We start from the raw sequence: 19,049 nt of genomic DNA, 5'->3' as shown, positions 1-19,049 counted from the left end.
ATAACAGGCTCACGTGTTCATTTTAGTTTTCTTTATTAATTCTGCACCTAATAAATGACCACTGTAGACAAAGGAAGAAAGTATGTATCAGAACAAAGAAATGTAATTCACTTGAAATCTCAGCACCAAAAAGGAACTGCTGTTAATGTTTTGCTGTGATCTTTCTCAGCAGTTTTCCTTGCTGATTCGTATATAATTTTTAAAAGATGAAAATACCCTCAAGAATCGACTCGACAGCAGTGGGTTTGGGTACCTCACTGAAGAATATATACGGATGACTAAGCATATGGAAAAATGCCCAACATCCTATGTCATTAGAAAATTACACACTGGTGTCACTGGTTTATAGCTGCCTGACAGGCTGACCAACCCAGGGATTCTGGGTAAAGGTACTGTTGTTGTTGGGTGTCATTAGGTCAGTTCTGACTCACGGTGACCCCAGGTGACAGAGTAGAACTGCCGCTTAGGGTTTCCTAGGCTGTAATATTTACAGGAGCAGATTGCTAGATCTTTCTCCCAAAGAGCTGCTGAGTGGGTTCCAAGTGCCAGCCTTTGGGTTAGCAGCCGAGTTCTTAACCACTGCACCATCAGGCCTCCTGAATAAAGAACAGCTAAAATTGGCTCAACAGGTGCGATTTGAAGCATAATAATGGTTCTGTTTTAAGCTGGAATGTTTCTCCCTAGAATCGATAATGCACACTGCCAAATACCAGGGTCGGGGCAAAGTACAGTTGCAGGTCCTTTGGTCAACATCTGAGAAGATACTGGAAATGCGAAACCCATTCCTGCTCTCAGCAAACCCCAAGACACCCCAAACTTGTTTCCACTACAAAACCTCCAAATGAAACCTTTGCCACATACTGTATGTCAGTGTTGGCTTCCCTCGAAAAGAAAAATTTCCAAGCATTTTAATAGAAATAATTTTTGTATTGTATTCATTAATCTCGGTGACAATAGCGTAGCTGTTCTCAGCCTTATAAATGAGCCCGTACCACCCGATTACTTTATCATGTCAGCAGGCACGTGCCGTAATTCAGAACCACTGGACCCACGTTAAATTGCCTGTTGTGAGGTTATTTCGTCTTCCACACATCACAGCACACAATTGCGGTACACGTGAGACTCCGAGTATCCAAAGGAAGCGAGATTTTTCATCAAGTTCTGGAGTCTCGTGATTGATTGATTTTATTGGTCTTACTACTGGGTGATTAACAGAACAGCCAAGATGTTTAAAATACCCCTCAGAAAACATTTTTTCTGGAGTCCTGCATGGATGGAGTTTAATTGTGATTTGTGTGGTTGGAAGTTGTAAAAGCACCCAGAATATATGGGTGCAGAGAAACTTTGGTCGTGGCTCTGACGGCTGTGTGCTAGGTAATAGCTGGAAGGTGGGTGTGAGATTGGTCTGGGTCTCTGGGTTTACGTTCAGGCGTCTGTCCTTGTCTGTGCGGTCTTTGGTGCAGTTCAGGCGAAGGAGATGGGCTGTTGGCCTCGCCCCGCTCTATCTTCCTCTGACCTGCAGAGGGTTTGAAAGGCGTGTTGTGATTTGGTGCTTCCACTCTGAGCCCCAGACAGTGGAAACGGAAGACAGTGAATGCGACACACAGTGCCAGCGGTCCAGTGCTTACCCTGGGAGTTCTCTGAGCCGTCCACCTTGACATGGAGGGGTGGGTCGGCAGGGCCTCACTCCACACGCCGCGGGACTGGACGGGGAGCTGACTAGGCACCAAGGCTGGTGGGCTGTCAAGCCCTTCAACGCCTGCTGCAATTTCAGACCACGCTCTGCTCCCCGCGTGCCGCGGGCTTTCTGACAGTTTGCAGCGATGTCGCTAAGCCCTACTTTACAAAGACCAAGGCTCCTTAGTTGAAGCCATTAAACCGATTTTATGCTAGCCAGATACCTTATTTGAACAGATTCCCTACGATCAAATAAACGGTAAAGTTGCTATTCTGATTGGAAGATGCGTTTATAGATATCAAGCTGGTAACCTGCCCTGCGTTTCTCTGTACATCTCCCTACATATCTTAAATGTGGGTGTGATCCAATGTTCGGTACGGTGTCTGCTTTTTAATGCCAGTGGCCAACACACCTAGGATCATAACGTCTCGCCGGCCACCACACCCCAGAACTTTGCTTAAGTTTGACCGGGTCACTCCCTCCTGTGTTTCCGTTTTCCATTTTATTTCTATGTTTTTTTCTCTCTCTCTTCCTCTCACCCTCCTTCCCTTCTCCCTCCCTCCCTTCCTTCTTTCCCTCTTTGTTCTTTCTGTGTGAAGATTCTAATACGCCTAACTCAGATCGTAGCATTTTTCTTCATCAGGTGACTCCTAGAAAAATTCACATGTTTTTCTTAAGGAAAATTAATGTTACCAGGTCCCTTTATACTCTCACAGCCCCCAATTTAGGTTTTTTAGCTAAAATCCACCAAGGGTCATATGTTCAGCTGAAGTTCTTAATTTTCTTCCTCCTTATAATAATCTATAGAAGAAATAAAGAGAGCTAATAGAATAAATGTAGGCCTAGGATATGGCTGAAAGAGGGTGAGATCTCTCTTTTCAAGCCGGCTGCCAAGTTACACAGGTTTGGGCAGCTTGGTGCTCAGCCTGCTGATACCCCTGTGGTGTCAGACCACGAAGACAACACATTTTGTTTTGAAGATAAAAGTACCATCTTCCAGGAAATGGTAATACCAAGAAGACACACAAATGTGGGCGATTGTATGTGAGGGGTTCTAACCTTGACTCATGCGTGATCTGGCTGTTAGAAGACAGGCAAGGGGAAGGAAAATAAGCCTTGAGTCCAAAATGAAGACATGAAACTAGCTAGGTACCTGCCTTCCCTCCAAACCTCAGCAGGCCGATCTGTTTTATTCTTTGTGAAAACCTTGGAAAGAACAGAACGCATTTCCTAATGCTGGCCCGGGCTGTCGGGAGTCTGAAATGGCTTGCATGTGCTGGGCTCGAGAACGTGGTTGTTTGATCAGGATTTTCCAGCTATTCTCTTTCCTTGAAAATGATATTTCTGTATTTGGGAAGTGCACACAAGCTACTTGAATCCAAAGTGCTGCCTCCACGTCTTATTTTTTAAATTCTAGAATAAGACAATGCATTTAGCCCTTATTCTGTCACATTGTAGTTCCGTTTCCTAAATTCCCAGCCTGTTACATTTAATCTCCACCTGGGAAGGAGATGAGGGTGACAAAGGAATGTAGGATTAACTCAGCTCCCTCCAGGGTCTTACAGATCAGGGTCAGCACCTTGAGATACTGTTTTTTGAAATTTTATATAAATTGCTGTATATATAAATGTCATGTGTACTGGTTGTAATAATAATATGTTTACCTTATTGTAAATCACAGTCAAAACAGTTTGGAAATCAGTGTTGTGAATTGTGGATTTTGTCCTCAGGGTTGGCTGTCCAGGGGGTTCTGTGAGGTGGCAGGTGGAGTCCCTTTTTCCCGCTTTACCTGGCTGTGTACTACCCTAGTGTCTGGGCCTGTTGTTCTCGGTAGCTAACCAGTGTCAAAATAAAGGAACAAGATAGGTTTCCAACATCTCTCCCTGTCAGATAGCAAAATAAATAAACAGAATCTTCCTTGGTAGACACCAGGTAGGTTCTTCAAACAGTGGTTTCTTTGGGTACCCTCTCTGGGTGCCCTCTTCGTGTGTTGTATGTGTGGGTGTTTTTTTGTATTTAGTTTTCCAGTTCGATAATACTCAGTCTCCACTTTCTCCCTCTTTTTGGTCCTTTGATGGTTCTTCCCCTTCCTCCTTTTCCTCCTCCTCCTTGTGTTCGTGTATATTTGAGTACGCATCCCACGTGCCTCAGGACAGTGTCAAGTGGTGGTGTATCACATCGGGAGGCACCTGATGTCAGCTTGTCGCATTCTGGGTGATTTTTTAAAAACTTTCTATAAACTGTGTGTGTGTTGTGTGTGCACTTGCGTGTATGTCTGTGAACACATGTATGTCATGTACTGGGCTGAGGTTTCCTTGTTTGGTTAGGGTAGCATCTCCTCTGGTTTCTTCATGTACCAAGCCCAAACCAAACCCACTGCTGTTGAGTCGATTCCGACTCATAGCAACCCTATAGGACAGAGTAGAACTGCCCCATAGAGTTTCCAAGCAGTGCCTGGGGGATTTGAACCGCCATCCTCTTGGTTAACAGCTGTAGCACTTAACCACTACACCACCAGGTTTTCCTCTTCATGTACAAAAAAAATGTACAGATACTGTTTTTTTCCTTTGTAATTAAAAAGTCATTTTGGGAAGATACTTTTTATCTCATCAAACTCTCACTCCTTTTAGCATTGATGGTTCTTGCCTAGCAATGTAGGTTTGACTCTTTCTCAGACTTGATCTCCTTACGCTTAGAGATTTTCTTTAACTCTTATCATCTATTAAGCTTCTTCTGACCTCAAATTCAAATGCCTGATCTCAAGTTCCCCTGACCTCAAATTGAAATCCTGCACATAGCCAGCTTAAACTTCCGGTCAAACAAGTACTCATTAAGGTTTGTATTTCTAAGGTTAAGGATGCTCAGAACTGTAATGAGGTACAAAAAAAACCCCAATATATCAATGACATTAACATTAAATTCAGAGGCTATGATAATTTCAGGTTTTTCTGAAATGTATTCTCAATCTTAACATTATAGCAAAGATTTTTCTTCAGAACTGGTTATGTATTAATTTATTATGGCTCCTATGATTGGGTTAAACTGGTATCAGTGTACCTTTTTACGTTTAAGACTGATTGTATTCCTACTCAAGACTATGAAAAGCACAGAGAAAATGAAATTGTTTGCCTTTAATAATGGATGAACGCCCATCTTGGGAAAGAAAACTTTTTACTTGCATGATTTTGGATCCAATTGTATATAGTTGTAAATGCTGAACTTTTAAGTCAGCTTATGTTAAATATATTAATAATTTCTATTGAATCAGTTACCTTTTGCTACATAACAAACAAGAAAATCTTTTCCTGCGAAATGTAGTGGCTTAAAACAACCACCATTTGGTTTCCCTTGATTTTGTGGGTCGGCGATTTGGGCTAGGCTCAGCTGGGATAGTTCATCTCTACTTCCCATGTGGTTTTTTGTTTTTTTTTTTAATTAACTTTTATTGAGCTTCAAGTGAACGTTTACAAATCAAGTCAGTCTGTCACATATAAGTTTACATACATCTTACTCCGTACTCCCACTTGCTCTCCCCCTAATGAGTCAGCCCTTCCAGTCTCTCCTTTCGTGACAATTTTGCCAGCTTCCCACTCTCTCTATCCTCCCATCCCCCCTCCAGACAGGAGATGCCAACACAATCTCAAGTGTCCACCTGATTTAATTAGCTCACTCTTCATCAGCATCTCTCTCCCGCCCACTGTCCAGTCCCTTTCATGTCTGATGAGTTGTCTTCGGGGATGGTTCCTGTCCTGTGCCAACAGAAGGTCTGGGGACCATGGCCGCCAGGATTCCTCCAGTCTCAGTCAGACCATTAAGTTTGGTCTTTTTATGAGAATTTCGGGTCTGTATCCCACTGATCTCCTGCTCCCTCAGGGGTTCTCTGTTGTGCTCCCTGTCAGGGCAGTCATTGATTGTGGCCGGGCACCAACTAGTTCTTCTGGTCTCAGGATAATGTAGGTCTCTGGTTCATGTGGCCGTTTCTGTCTCTTGGGCTCTTAGTTGTCGTGTGACCTTGGTGTTCTTCATTTTCCTTTGCTCCAGGTGGGTTGAGACCAATTGATGCATCTTAGATGGCCGCTTGTTAGCATTTAGGACCCCAGACGCCACATTTCAAAGTGGGATGCAGAATGTTTTCATAATAGAATTATTTTGCCAATTGACTTAGATCTACTTCCCATGTTTTGACTGGGCTCTTGCACCTGCTTGAGGTCGGCTGCGGCCTGACCCTCCTGTAGGTCCTCGCCCACATCTGGGGCTCGGCTGGGACTGATGGTCCCTTTCCACCAAGCCTCATTCTCAAGGAGGCTGGCCTGTCCTTGGTTACAAGGCAGTGGTACTGTAGGAGGTGAGAGCAAATGCCACAAGCTTCCTGAAAGTCACTCACTGTCACTTCCTCTGTATTCTGTTGGTCAAGGCAAGTCATAGGCTGGCTCAGACTCAGGGGGTGCAGAAATATGTATATATATTACATCACTGGGTGGCACAAATGGTTATGTAATTCAGCTGTTAACTGAAATGTTGGAAGGTCAAGTCTACCCAGAGATTCCTTGGAAGAAAGGCCTGGGATCTACTTTTGAAATATAAGCCATTGAGAACCCTGTGGAACCCAGTTCTGTTCTGATGCGCGTGGAGTCAACTCAATGACAACTGTTTTTTTTTTTTTTTTTTTGTGGTCATTTATGTGTGTGTATGTTTTCAAGGGTACTTTAATACATAAGCCATTTTTCTAGTTTCATGAGGGAAATGTTCTCCCTAATCGTCAGTGGACCCAAATATTTCCTAGGACCTCTGGTTCATGTTTCAGCAGAAATTGATCCTGTTCTCCCTGCCCTGTCTTTCCTTATAATACTCACTAACTCACTTGCTGCTGTCGTAATAATAGCAGAGGTAAATTTACCCTTAACTCGGCCAGAAGAGAGAACATATCTGTCTTGGAAGAAGCACAGCCAGAGTACTCCTTAGGAGTGAGGATGGCGAGACTTTGTGTCATGTACTTTGGACATGTTATCAGGAGGGACCAGTTGCTTGGTACACTAGAATGTCAGCAAAAGAGAGGAAGGCCCTCAACGATACAGATTGACACAGTGGCCGCAACAATGGCCTCAAACATAGCAACAATTGTAAGGATGGCACAGGACCAGGCAGTGTTTTGTTCTGTTGTTCATGGGGTCACTTTGAGTTGAAGTTGACTCCATGGCACCTAACAACAACAACAATAGTCTGAGCTCAGCTGAGATGTGCCAACTGGGAGACGGGGGTCGTTCACAGAAATGAAGTTCACGTAACAGTGTTAGTAGTAGGAACAGCCTGCTCAGACATCCAAGACCTCCGACTTCTGAGCTGTATCTGTGGGGTCATTGTTGCTATATTGTCACGCGCAGTCTATCCCATTTAAAATATTTTAACTCTTGTGTTGCAGAGATTAACCAAAGTGCTGACAACTTACACGTGTTTCTTTTGGTATGTGGACTTAGACAAGTGAAGGACCCTCTCTACTTGGTGAATGCATTCTCAGGTAGGTTCTTATAGGGTTTCCTTCCTCCTCTGTTTGTGGGATTCTGTTTAGTCCACGTCTCAGCATTTCTTTGTGTAGGACTTTAAGTTTTGTCTTCTCGTCCTTTGTACAAAGGCAGAGCTGTTTCTACAGTAGTGAGAGTCACATAAGTCCCTACTTTGAGAACAACCATAAAAATAATTTATGGCATTAATATCTCTGTGCAGTGGTTTTTATCTAGAATTCTACTTTGCTGTGTCCTTTAGGTTCTGAGGAAATCATAAAACTAGCAAACAATTACAAGACTAAAATAATTTTATCTAACAATATTTTACATATGCCAATTTGTATGGCGTGTTTGGAGCTTTATTTCCTTACTTAATCTGCATACTCTTCAATATCTTCTCAAATTCACATGGAGTTGTGGTGGCATATTTGTCCTTGTTTTCTAATAAATTAGAAATCTGAACAATGTGTAGAATTTTAGAAAAAAATCTAAAGGATAAAATGTCAAATGTGTAAGTTTCTAATAAATATAATTTTAATTGACTCATGAATGAATGCAAAATGACATGCACTATTTATATTAAATTTAATTGTGTTTTCAGCTGTGACTTAAAACCATTTTTTCTCTTTTTTCTCCTCCCAAGAATGGCATCAGGAGGAGCCCAGTGTTTACATGGTAATTGTTGGTCCTGAAGTAAGTTGATAACGCCTTTCACATTTAGCTCATCTCTGCTTTCTTCTTTATACTTTCATTATTTTCTGAAATTAGTCTATGTTACTTTTATATACAAAAGATTATTTTTTTCTGTTTAAGTAAACAAAGTCTGTTTGCCCTTTTTAAAAATGAAAACCAGACCAAGGTTGGAAGTCCTGGGTTTTATGAATCTTAACAGTTAATTAACGGACATGAAGTTGTTGTTGTTAGGTGCCATCGAGTCGGTTCCAACTCACAGCAATCCCATGTACAACAGAACAAAACGCTACCTGGTCCGGCGCCATCCTCATGATCATTGTCACGGCTGAGCCCATTGTCGCAGCCACTCCGTCAGTCCATCTCGTTGAGGGTCCTCCTCTTCTTCGCTGACCCTCTACTTTACCAAGCATGATGTCCCTCCCTAGGGACTGATCCCTCCTGATAACATGTCCAAAGTACATGAGACGAAGTCTCCCCATCTTTGCTTCTAAGGAGCATTCTGGCTGTACTTCTTTCAAGACAGGTTTCTTTGTTCTTCTGGCAGTCCCATGGTATATTCATTATTCTTCGCCAACACCATAATTCAAAAACATCAATTCTTCTTTGGTCTTCCTTTTTGATTGTCCAGCTTTCACATATATATGATTGAAAACACCATGACTTGGGTCAGGGGCACCTTAGTCCTTAAAGTGACATCCTTGCTTTTTAACACTTTAAAGAGGTCCTTTGCAGCAGATTTGCTCAATGCGATGTGTCTTTTGATTTCTTGACTGCTGCTTCCACGGGTGTTGATTGTGGATCCTAGTAAAATGAAGTCCTTGACAACTTCAATCTTTTCTCCGTTTATCATGATGTTGCTCATTGGTCCAGTTGTGAGGATTTTTGTTTTCTTTATGTTGAGGTGTAATCCATACTGAAGGCTGTGGTCTTTGATCTTCATCAGGAAGTGTTTCAAGTCCTCTTCACCTTCAGCAAGCAAGGTTGTGTCATCTATATATTGCAGGTTGTTAATGAGTCTTCTTCCATTCCTCATGCCCCGTTCTTCATATAGTCCACATAGTTTTCATACCTTCAGATGAAGCGTCACTAGTAAACTGAGGGTCGTCACATGGAGCAAAGGTTAGTCTACATTAGTGTACAGGGCACACCTCCTGTGGGGTCCAAATCATCTTTGGCGTGCCCTCAAATATAGCTCAGCACATGAACCAGGGCTGGCTCTTCACCCGGGCACCAGCAAAAGAGGCGGCCTGCTCCTGGGAGCCACAGTGTGAAAAGTAAGTGTTTTGACACCCAAAATATGCTCTGCATGGAATATGCTCACACCCAAGGTCACAGCCCTCCAGGCTTGAGGCCAGCTGGGGGATTCGGGGTCCCCTGTCATGGCTGAGTCACGTGTAGGCCCACATGGTCCTCAGGACCTGTGTCTGTGAACTGCACAGCAACCTCTGGACAGTACACGTCTACTCTTTCAATGCAATTTGGACTACAGGGTGCACTAGGCATTTCCCCTGTGAAGGCCATAGACTGGGGGTTTCTGCTCCAGGGCTGCGTGGTTTGCAGTGGGAATGGGAGGGGACAGTGACTTTGTGAGTGTGGAGCGCTTGCACGACTCCCTGTGTCTTCTGTGTCCACGACGGGAGGGTCATGTAAGCGCCTCAGCTAGCCTCTAGTCCTTCCTCACGTGGGCTTTCCAGGCCCCCAGGGACCCACAAAGGAAGCCGTGGACGTTGCACCCTTTTCTCAGTGTTCACAAGAACTTTGTTCACCTTGGGAAAGGCCACGTGGGCAAGTAAGATCAGGGGCCAGAATCTGTGTGGCCACATCAGCTACTGCACACAATTTGTGTGGTCTTTCTTTCATGCACACATGCATGCGCACGCACACACATACACACGTAAAAACATACACGAGTACACACATGCACAATAAACACACGCTCACATACACACAGGTGCACACATGCACACACTTTGCCGGACTTCTGGGGGTAACAAGCGATTGCCATGGCATCAGTGAGTGTTAAGTCCTGTGAACGTAGAGTTATTGTTTCTGTTTCCCGGCCTTCTGGCTAAGCTCAGGCTAAAGCTGTCACTGTTTTAAAATTCTCTTTTCCTCCTTCTGTTTGAAGGGTGTGATTGAAGGAGACAGTTTCCATTTGACGCCGAACCTCCTGCTCATCCCCCTGGTTAACCAAGAGAGGCTGCAGGCGCAGGGCCGTGGGCCGCCCCAGTCTCTTGCAAGGATTTCATACCAAGATTTTCTTCCTTATCGTTTTTATTTTTGTGGTCACATTCTCTTTATAGCACGTGATACTGGCTTAATGAAAATTCTCTTTAAAAATACGTTGAATTCACTTGAGGAGAAATATTAAGTAACCAATAATACAGATGGTATGCAGACACGACCCGTAGTGAAGGCGATGTGGGTAGCTGAAGTCTGGGAACGGCTTTATAAGGTGTTAGTGTGCGTGCGGGAAGAGACACCGAAAAGAACATTCGGGGGAGAGAAGCATTTGGAATCGGAGCCGCTGAGCTGAGGACGATCCGATTTCTCAGCTTGACTTTTTCTGTTATCGCGTTTCCTTTAAGAAAACCTGTAGACAGGTGGCAAACTTGGAAGCACATACGTAGCAAGAAATATGTGGAAGTAACTTTTTTTTCTAGAGGAAAAAATAAAGACATAGGAAGTGTTTGCTGTGGTAGCAGAGAGACGTGGAAGAGAGGAGTTACTGGAACAAGTCATAGCTCCCTGGACTCCTTGGTTGTCCTGCAGGGTTTTCATGTGGCTTCTCACCCACAGTCTTCTAGGAAAGACCTGTGTGTCTTCCCTTCCCTCCTTCCTTCCCCTCCCTCCCTCCCGGCTCCCTGAGGAAATCCACGTTCTCCGACATTTGGTTTTGGAGCACATCACCTTCTTGCTAAATTTTGTCTGCCTACTTTTAAAAGAATAATTAGTGTAGGAGGCATTTCTCTTTCCTGCTATTTTGACCGTAAGACAACGTGACCGTCAGGCCCAGGGCTGGAGGACAGGTAGAGGCTGCGGTGCACTGTGAAGTCACTGGAGGGGAGGCCCCACACCTCCGCAGAGGATTCCAGAGAGGCAGGCCCTACAATGTGTGTGAGATGTCTTTATTTTTAAGCGCTGGAAACTAACCAAACACATACGTGCACACGCACCAGTACACATGCACAAACATGCATGAACACCTGCACAGACACATGTGCACACAAACACACGTGTACACACAGAAGGCACACACGTGTATATGCATGCGTGTACGTGCACACGAACACACTGTTGGCCTTGTAGGTCCCACACAATACAGCTCTGTTTTTGTTTCTAACTTCTGGAAGGAGGTAATCGCTGACTGGTTTGGAGTGAGGACTACCACGACTTTGCCTGGTGTAGACCATGACCAGGATCTGACATCAGGACTCAGGAGGACAGTGGTTTGGAGCGGGGCTGAAGGCCATGCAGGTGTCCAGTGACAATGGAGGGGCGTGACTCGGGGACACTCTCCCACAGTTCCTGTGGCCCCTCCTCCCCACATCGAAGCCGTTCTGCTACACCTATGATCTGCCTGACAACAGGATGCCGGCCGGGCAAGTACAGGCTCAAGACAGGTCCCCAACCCTGAGCCCCGTAGGAAGGTTCTGGAGCTGCGTCTACAGCAGGACCAGACTGCTTGCCTGGGTGGAGCAAAGTCCATGATGCGACTGTAATGAGAGGACAGTCATTAGGAAATAGGCCTCTTCAGTGGTGGGATCTGAGCGCCTGAGTCCTTTGGTTCACTGCCAGGTGTCCTGAAAAATTCCAAAGCACTCCTTCTGCCAGCACTTCACCGTCTGTAATTATAGCCCCTCTAGGACACGGGGACACACCCTTCAGTTGCGGCAAAGCCTGCAGTCAGCGCCAGGCCCCAAGCCATGCTCTCGTTTTACCAAGTCACGTGTAGCCAAGTCACATGTAGCCAAGTCACATGTAGCCATGCTCATGTGAAGCTAAGTCATGTGTAGCCACGCTCACTGTAGCCAAGTCACATGTAGCCACCGTTACATGTAGCCAAGTCATGTGTCTCCATGCTCACGTGTAGCCAAGTCACATGTAATCATGCTCATGTGTAGCCAAGTCACGTGTAGCCACGCTCACTGTAGCCAAGTCACATGTAGCCACCCTTACATGTAGCCAAGTCATGTGTATCCATGCTCATGTGTAGCCAAGTCATGTGTATCCATGCTCACGTGTAGCCAAGTCACATGTAGCCATGCTCACGTGTAGCCACACTCATGTGTATCCACACTCACATGTAGCCGTGTTCACATGTAGCCTGGGACCCCGTGTTGTGCCTTCCTCTGCTGCCCAGACCTGTCCTCCCAGCCTGGCAGGGACCTCCAGGCAGAGGCAGAGCTTTGGGCCTGACCCCAGTTCACATCCCTGCCCTCCAGGGAGAGTCAGAAGCACCTGCCCAGACCTCATCTCGGCCGACAGAATGATGGGAGCATGGCGTTTCTAAGGAGCAGAGTCCAGTCAGTGCCACATGCCTCAAGCTACTGTTCGCTGCTTGGCCCCTAGGCCCCACCAAGGGTTTAAAGCCAATTTAACAGACCCTCTGATAGTGCAGATGAGCTGACACCTTCAAGTTTTGTGTTTTAATCACAGTCGTGGGTGTGTTAGTAAATGGCTAACAGCGGCTCTCTGAGGGGTCAGGGCCCTGCCTGCCTGGGTCCTTGGCACAAACGCGCCTTCCCTGGCCAGCGTCCATTGCTGACCCGATGTCCCTGAGCACAGAGGACATGCAACACGCACAGTCAGCTCCTGTGAGCAGGCGGGGTCTACTCTGCCACATGTCTGTAGCGACCCAGAACACACCCACGCAAGGGGAGCAGGCTTTACTGACAACCCTTTCACTTCCTGCACTGCATGGACTGAGATATTTTTAAAAGCTGTTCTATACCACACTATTGAAAAAATACTTGTTTTTATCCCCAAATTGATGTCACAGCACGCTGCTGTCACATCTGCTGTTTGACAGGCACAGCGTGGGCCACACTGGCTGGGGGTGTGTGTCAGAGCCCACCAGGTGGCCCCCACCCCTTCAGGGCAGGTGCTGCTGCTTCCCCAGCGGGTCCCCTCCCCAGACGGTGGCCTGGCTGAGCCGTGACCTTCTCACGTGTGCTTCTCCTGATTGCTCTGCTCAAACCAGCTCCCCCGTCACGGCCACAGAACGTCCAACGTTTGTTAATTTTCAGAGTCAACACCTCTGAACACAGCACCAGGAGACTGGAACAATCTTAGGTTGGATTTTCAATACTCACGACCGTGCTACAGGTTAATGTGCTGGTAATTTGGACATGGATTTGCAAAGTGGGTGAGGGGCCAGACCTTGGGACATATTGAAATTCGTAATGTACCGAATATCTCACACAGCGGATTAAACGCCCCATGTAAGAGCAGTATTGCTGGCACTGATGTGAGCTCTTCACCAGAAACGAGTGATGGTAGCACGCCCGGTCCAGTGCATGTCCTTCCTTGTCAGCTGTCGAGCTCAGTGAGTGAATAAACGCTCAGGTATGAATCAGGTCCTTTTGAGGCCGTAGCTTCCCCAGGTCACGCCCAGCGCCTCTGAGTACAGACCTGCACTGAGCTGGTGGGTTGCCGTGTCTCAGGACAGAGCTCCATGTGTTGTGAGGGAATGACGGCCAGACCTACAGGAGCCACTGTCCCCGTCCTGTTCTCTCCACAGAGCCTGCCACCTGCAAAGACTCCAGTGGAGAAACCGCACTACGTCAGTCAGGGCTCCGCGGCTGCAAGAAACAAATGCCTCTGGCCAACCTCAGCAGACAGGCATTTGTTGGGAGGATCTGGGAGCTCGCTGGGAATCGTCAGGGAGGCTGCAGACCAGGCTTGGACCTGGGCAAGGCCTAACCAGGAGGCATCGTCCCAGCCACCATGCCGGGGACATCAGCCCCACCCACTCATTAGTCTGTCTCTGCGTCATTCTGTCCAGCGTTCAGTGACCCAGCCTGGGCCACATCGCCCTGCTGTGAGGCAGCCCGTACCCAGCCAAGAAGTCCTTTCCCTGGAGGAGGCTGGGCCTGGCAGAGAGGTGAAGTGGGCGCTGTGTGGTCAGGACAAATGCTCAAGGGGGGCATGCTGCCTTTGTGTTTTCACTGAAAAGCAGAGCAGAAGGATGGACACTTAGAGGTCAGTCGATGGGAACAACACGGTTATGACGACTGGACCCCAGCTTCTACTCAGTGCTTTTCCTTCAGGGAAACGGGGAGAGCAGAGCCGTGTGAACCATGCACAGCTGCCAGAACCTAAGCAATGCTATGTTTACCACGGTGGAGGCCCTGAGCAAGATCAGTGAAGTCGACAGGAAGCTTGCTGTGCTTCCTTTCCCTCCATTCGGCTCCCGACCCGTGGCGACCCCACCCACAATGGAAGGAAACACTGCCTGTCGTCCTCATGATCATTGTGGATCAGACCATTGTGTCAAGAGGGTTTTCACTGGCTGAGTTTCAGAAGTAGGTTGCCAGGCCTTTCTTCCTGGTCTGTCTTAGTCTGGAAGCTCTGCTGGAACCCGTTCAGCATCAGGGCAACACACAAGCCTCCGCTGACAGACGGGCGGTGGCTGAGTATGAGGGGCGTTGGCCGGGACTCGAACCCAGATCTCCTATGTGGAAGGCAAGAATTCTACCACTGGTTGTTTACTATGTGTATATATATGTGTGTGTGTGTGTGTGTGTATATGGAAACCCTGGTGCTGTAGTAGTTAAGAATTTGGCTGCTAACCTTAAGGTTGGCAGTTTGAATCCACCAGGCTATCCTTGGAAACACACACACATTTACTATATTGTTTTAAAAAAAAAAAAATTGCCGTCGACTCATAGCAACCCTATAGGACGGAGTAGAACTTCCCCATAGAGTTTCCAAGAAGCTCCTGGTGGATTTGAAATGCCAGCATTTGGTTAGCAGCCATAGCACTTAACCACTGTGCCACCGGAGTTTCCATTGTTATTGTTAGGTGCCATCAACTTGGTTCTGACCCCCAGCAATCCCATGGACAACAGAATGAAACCCTGCCTGGTCCTGCACCCATCCTCACAGTTTGCTGTGCGCAAGCCCACTGTTGCAGCCAGTGTGTCAGTCTGTCTTGTTGAAGGTCGTCCTCTTTTTCACTGACAGACTGGTGGTGGTTTACATGAGGTCATTGGCTGGGAATCAGACCCAGGTCTTCTGTGCGGAAGGCAAGAATTCTACTGTTGATCGTTTACGATATATTTATGTACACACACATATATACATAAAATATATGGGTATATTTATATACATACACACATTTGCTATATTGTTATTGCACGCACGCACACACACATTTACTATATTGTTGTCAGGTGCCATCAAATTTGTTCCATCCTCACAATTGTTATGCTTGAGCCCATTGTTGCAGCCACTGTGTCATCCACCTCGTTAAGGGTCTTCCTCTTTTTCACTGACCCTCTACTAAGCATGATGTCCTTCTCCAGGGACTGATCCCTCCTGATAACATGCCCAAAGTACGTGAGATGAAGTCTCCCCATCCTAACTTCTAAGGAGCATTCTGGTGGTACTTCTTCCAAGACAGATTTATTCATTCTTCTGGCAGTCCACCATATAGTCAGTGTTCTTTGCCAACAGCATAATTCAAAGGCATCAACTCTTCTTCAGTTTTCCTTATTCGTTGTCCAGCTTTCCCATGCATGAGATTGAAAATACCATGGCTTGGGTCAGGCGCACCTTAGTCCTCAGAGTGATGTCTTTGCTTTTCAACACTTCAAAGAGGTCTTTTGTAGCAATTTAGTATATATGTATATATAAATTTACTGTACATTTTGCTATACATATATATTTACTGCTTATTATGTAAAGATACATATATATTGTTTATATATTTCTCCTTAAATATATATAAACTTAGAGATAAACATACCTAATTTTTTGCTCCCTCATCCCAGAAGTCCTTCCTGAGTGCCTGTCTGTTCCAGGCACATGGCCGTGTAATGGAGACTCCGGGCACATGGCCGTGTAAGGGAGACCAGAACAGGCACGGCCGCCCTGTGCTGCGCTCACTTAGTGAGGAGACAGCCGGGACATGTGACTACAGACTGGAAGGGAGCCACTAAAGAGAAGCCCTGTGGGTGGGTGCACGTGGCATTCATGTCAGCAGCTTGCCATCTCCACAGCTCCACACAGAAGGCCATTATCACGGTTTTCTCTCGAGTATCATTACTCTGATTTTCAATTGGAGCCTTGGTGGCACAGTGGTTAAGAACCATGGCTGGTAACCAAAAGGTCAGCAGTTTGAACCACCAGGCACTCCTCGGAAACCCTACGGGCAGCTCTGCTCTGCCCCATGGGGTCGCTGTGAGTTGGAATCGACTCCACAGCAAGGCGTTTGGTTTTTAATGGGCATTTAAGTACTCGAGCAATCGTTTACTGAACAGTAGAGTGAATGTTCTCAGATCCCTTAAACAGTTGATGTCGTATACGTGTTGTACTTGGGGGGGCACACCTACGTTCGTTTGCTTTGGCGGTGATTCACAGCAAGAACGTTTCCCATACAAAATACACGTGGTCGTTCATTGCTCCTGGGTGCTGGCAAGTCACCGGCCCGCTGGGGAGCCGCTCTGCCGTGTGGCCTAGAGGTTACATAGCCAGCGGTTACGTGCATGGACCTGGGGGCACCTTGCCTCACCTTAGTGTGCATCCATTCCCCCACCTGTAAAATGGGCACAATACCACCCGCCTCCTAGTTGGCTGTGAGGCTTCAATGAGCAGACACCAGTACATGCTCAGAACAGTGCCGGCCATGGGCAGCGTCCTGCTGTGATTGCTAACACACGGTCTGTTCACACCGATGTCTCCTTTCTGCTCTGACAGGCTGGGATTCTGTTTTGGCTGCAGGATGGCTTGAGTTTGGCCCTGGTTTTCTGTTGCAGCTTCTTTGGTCTCTGCGTTCAGCCACTGCAGCAGAGCCCATGGGTGGTGGGAGAGGGTGCCTCACGTGGGTGACACCCCGGCACTCCGGGATAAGGAGCGGGGTGCAGACACTGGGTTGAGCGCGAGGCCTTAATGACTTCCACAGTCACTGCTTATATCAGGGACTATTTTCCTTAAGCCCAGGAGCTGAAGCGATATGTTTTGTTAGAAGATAAATAAGCTCAGGGAGGAAATGAGAATTTTCTCTGCTGCTGGCAGCGAATGCTTTGCCTTTTAAATTTTCATAACATGTGCTTTCTTTAAATAAAATATCCAGCCTTCCTTTTTCCATTATCTTGTGTTTTGTTCCACTCGGCTTCCCTGAGAGATCTGAAAATGAACTGAGGTGGAAGTAAACCCAGAAAAGTTTAATGCAGTTTGTACTTCAGCCTGAAAGTTGCCGTTTTTCCTTGGGTTACGTTATAGTTAGAGGACACGGTACTCCTGTAGTCTTCTAAATGCTGTGTTCTCCTCGACTGATTCTTTGTTCCCAAATAGTTGATTATGAGAGCAGAAGCGTGGTAATAAAATTAAAAACAAAGAGGAATTTTCAACTAAAAATAATCTTCATAAGGTAAATATTTATTTTACTTACGATAAAAAATTAATATGTAAAGCCCAACCAAACCACACCCATTGCGGTCAGAGTCGATTCCGACTCACGGTGACCTTATAGGACAGAGTAGAACTGTCCCGTGGGATTTCCAAGGGTTGCCTGGTGGATTGAAACTGCTGACCTTTTGGTTAGCAGCCGAGCTCTTAACCAGTGCGCCACCAGGGCTCCTATAAAGCCCAAAGGAGGCTTTTATTGGACTGTTGACTTGTCCGCTATAAGATTTTAGGGTTATAATGTAATGGAATTGTTTAGGGTAATTTGAACCAAAAGAAAAATATAAAAAACCAGAAATGCAAAAGGGTAAGGTAGGGTGAGTTGGGCATGACTGGTTTAGCCAATATTGTCAGGAGTCATGGCTTTGGGAGGGAAATGACACACGTAAGGAGCAGAGATGGACGAGGGCAAGAAAGGTCAGCCCATGTCGGGTTGTTGTTGCCGTTAGTTGCTGGGAAAGTCAGCTCTGAGTCACGGGCATCCCGTGTACAACACAATGAAACGTAGCCCGGTCCTGTGCTGTATTCATGATCACTGCTGTGCTCGAGTTCTTTGCTGTGGTCACTGTGTTCTGTTGTGGTCCATAGTTTTCACTGGCTAATTATTAGAAGTAGGTCACCAGCTCTTTCTTAGTTTGGAAGCTCTGCTGAAACCTGTCCACTATGGGGGACCTGCTGGTATCTGAAAATACTGGTGGCATCGCTTCCAGCATGACAGCAACATGCGAGCTCCCCGGTCTGACAAACTGACAGGTGGTGATGTATTTGGCAGGCGGTGTTAAAACACTTTGGAGAAGGAAGTATTTTTAGGTCAAGATGATCAGACAAAGTGTCTCAGGTGGCATTTGCCTACGCCGTGAGGGTGGATGAGTTTTGGGGGCAAAGGTGGAGAGTACAATGTAAGATGAGGAGAGAGGTGGGGGTAGGAGGGTACAGTGGGCGGGTAAATAGACAGGGACTCCGTATGCCACCTGAGCTTTCTCTGTGTATCTGATGGAATCCTTGGAGCAGACGTTAGAGAGACAGTAGAAGACGGTTTCCAGAACTCGGTCTAAATCCGGTTGCGGGTCCAGCAACCTCCTGACTCTGTGGTCCTGGGCGAATTACACAACCTCTGGGCTTCGGTGACGGCCTCACGTGTAAAACGGGGAACAGGGTAACGGGATTGCTGTAAGAAGTAAGACGGTGCAAGTAAAGGACTGAGCTTGGGTTTGGCCTCAAGTAAGTGGCCAAAGCCAATAAATAACTATAGCAAACAGCAGCGCCCTAGTGGCGCAGTGGTTAAGAGCTCAGCTGCTAACCAAAAGGTCGGCACTCCCTGGAAACCCTGTGGAGCAGTTCTACTGCGTCCTATAGAATCGCTAGGAGTTGGAATGGACTAGACAGCAGCAGGTTTTTTTTTTTTTTTTTTGGTGTTACAAACAACAACAACAAGCAATAAATTGTGTGTAGCTATGAGTTTTCTTCTAGGAATAATTTTCACATTCCTCACACATCCACATCTGCTGCCTTAGCCTTCAAACTGAACTACTCACATTTCGAGGATA

The 19,049-nt window shown here is 46.4% G+C and overlaps 1 protein-coding gene across 3 annotated transcripts in view; it reads left to right on the top strand.

The window, feature by feature from the left end:
* Positions 1 to 19,049, top strand: part of GLT1D1 (glycosyltransferase 1 domain containing 1) — a 79,982-nt gene that overhangs the window by 45,034 nt on the left and 15,899 nt on the right. For all 3 annotated transcript variants that reach the window (XM_023540411.2, XM_010600795.3, XM_064272044.1), the window contains 2 exons: positions 7,098 to 7,193; positions 7,823 to 7,872. In XM_023540411.2, the coding sequence (XP_023396179.1) occupies positions 7,098 to 7,193; positions 7,823 to 7,872 (146 nt within the window). The remainder of the gene's footprint in view (positions 1 to 7,097; positions 7,194 to 7,822; positions 7,873 to 19,049) is intronic.

Source organism: Loxodonta africana, chromosome 19 (genome assembly GCF_030014295.1).
Source record: "Loxodonta africana isolate mLoxAfr1 chromosome 19, mLoxAfr1.hap2, whole genome shotgun sequence".
Taxonomy (NCBI): domain Eukaryota; kingdom Metazoa; phylum Chordata; class Mammalia; order Proboscidea; family Elephantidae; genus Loxodonta; species Loxodonta africana.
This window is presented reverse-complemented; position numbering and strand designations above follow the sequence as displayed.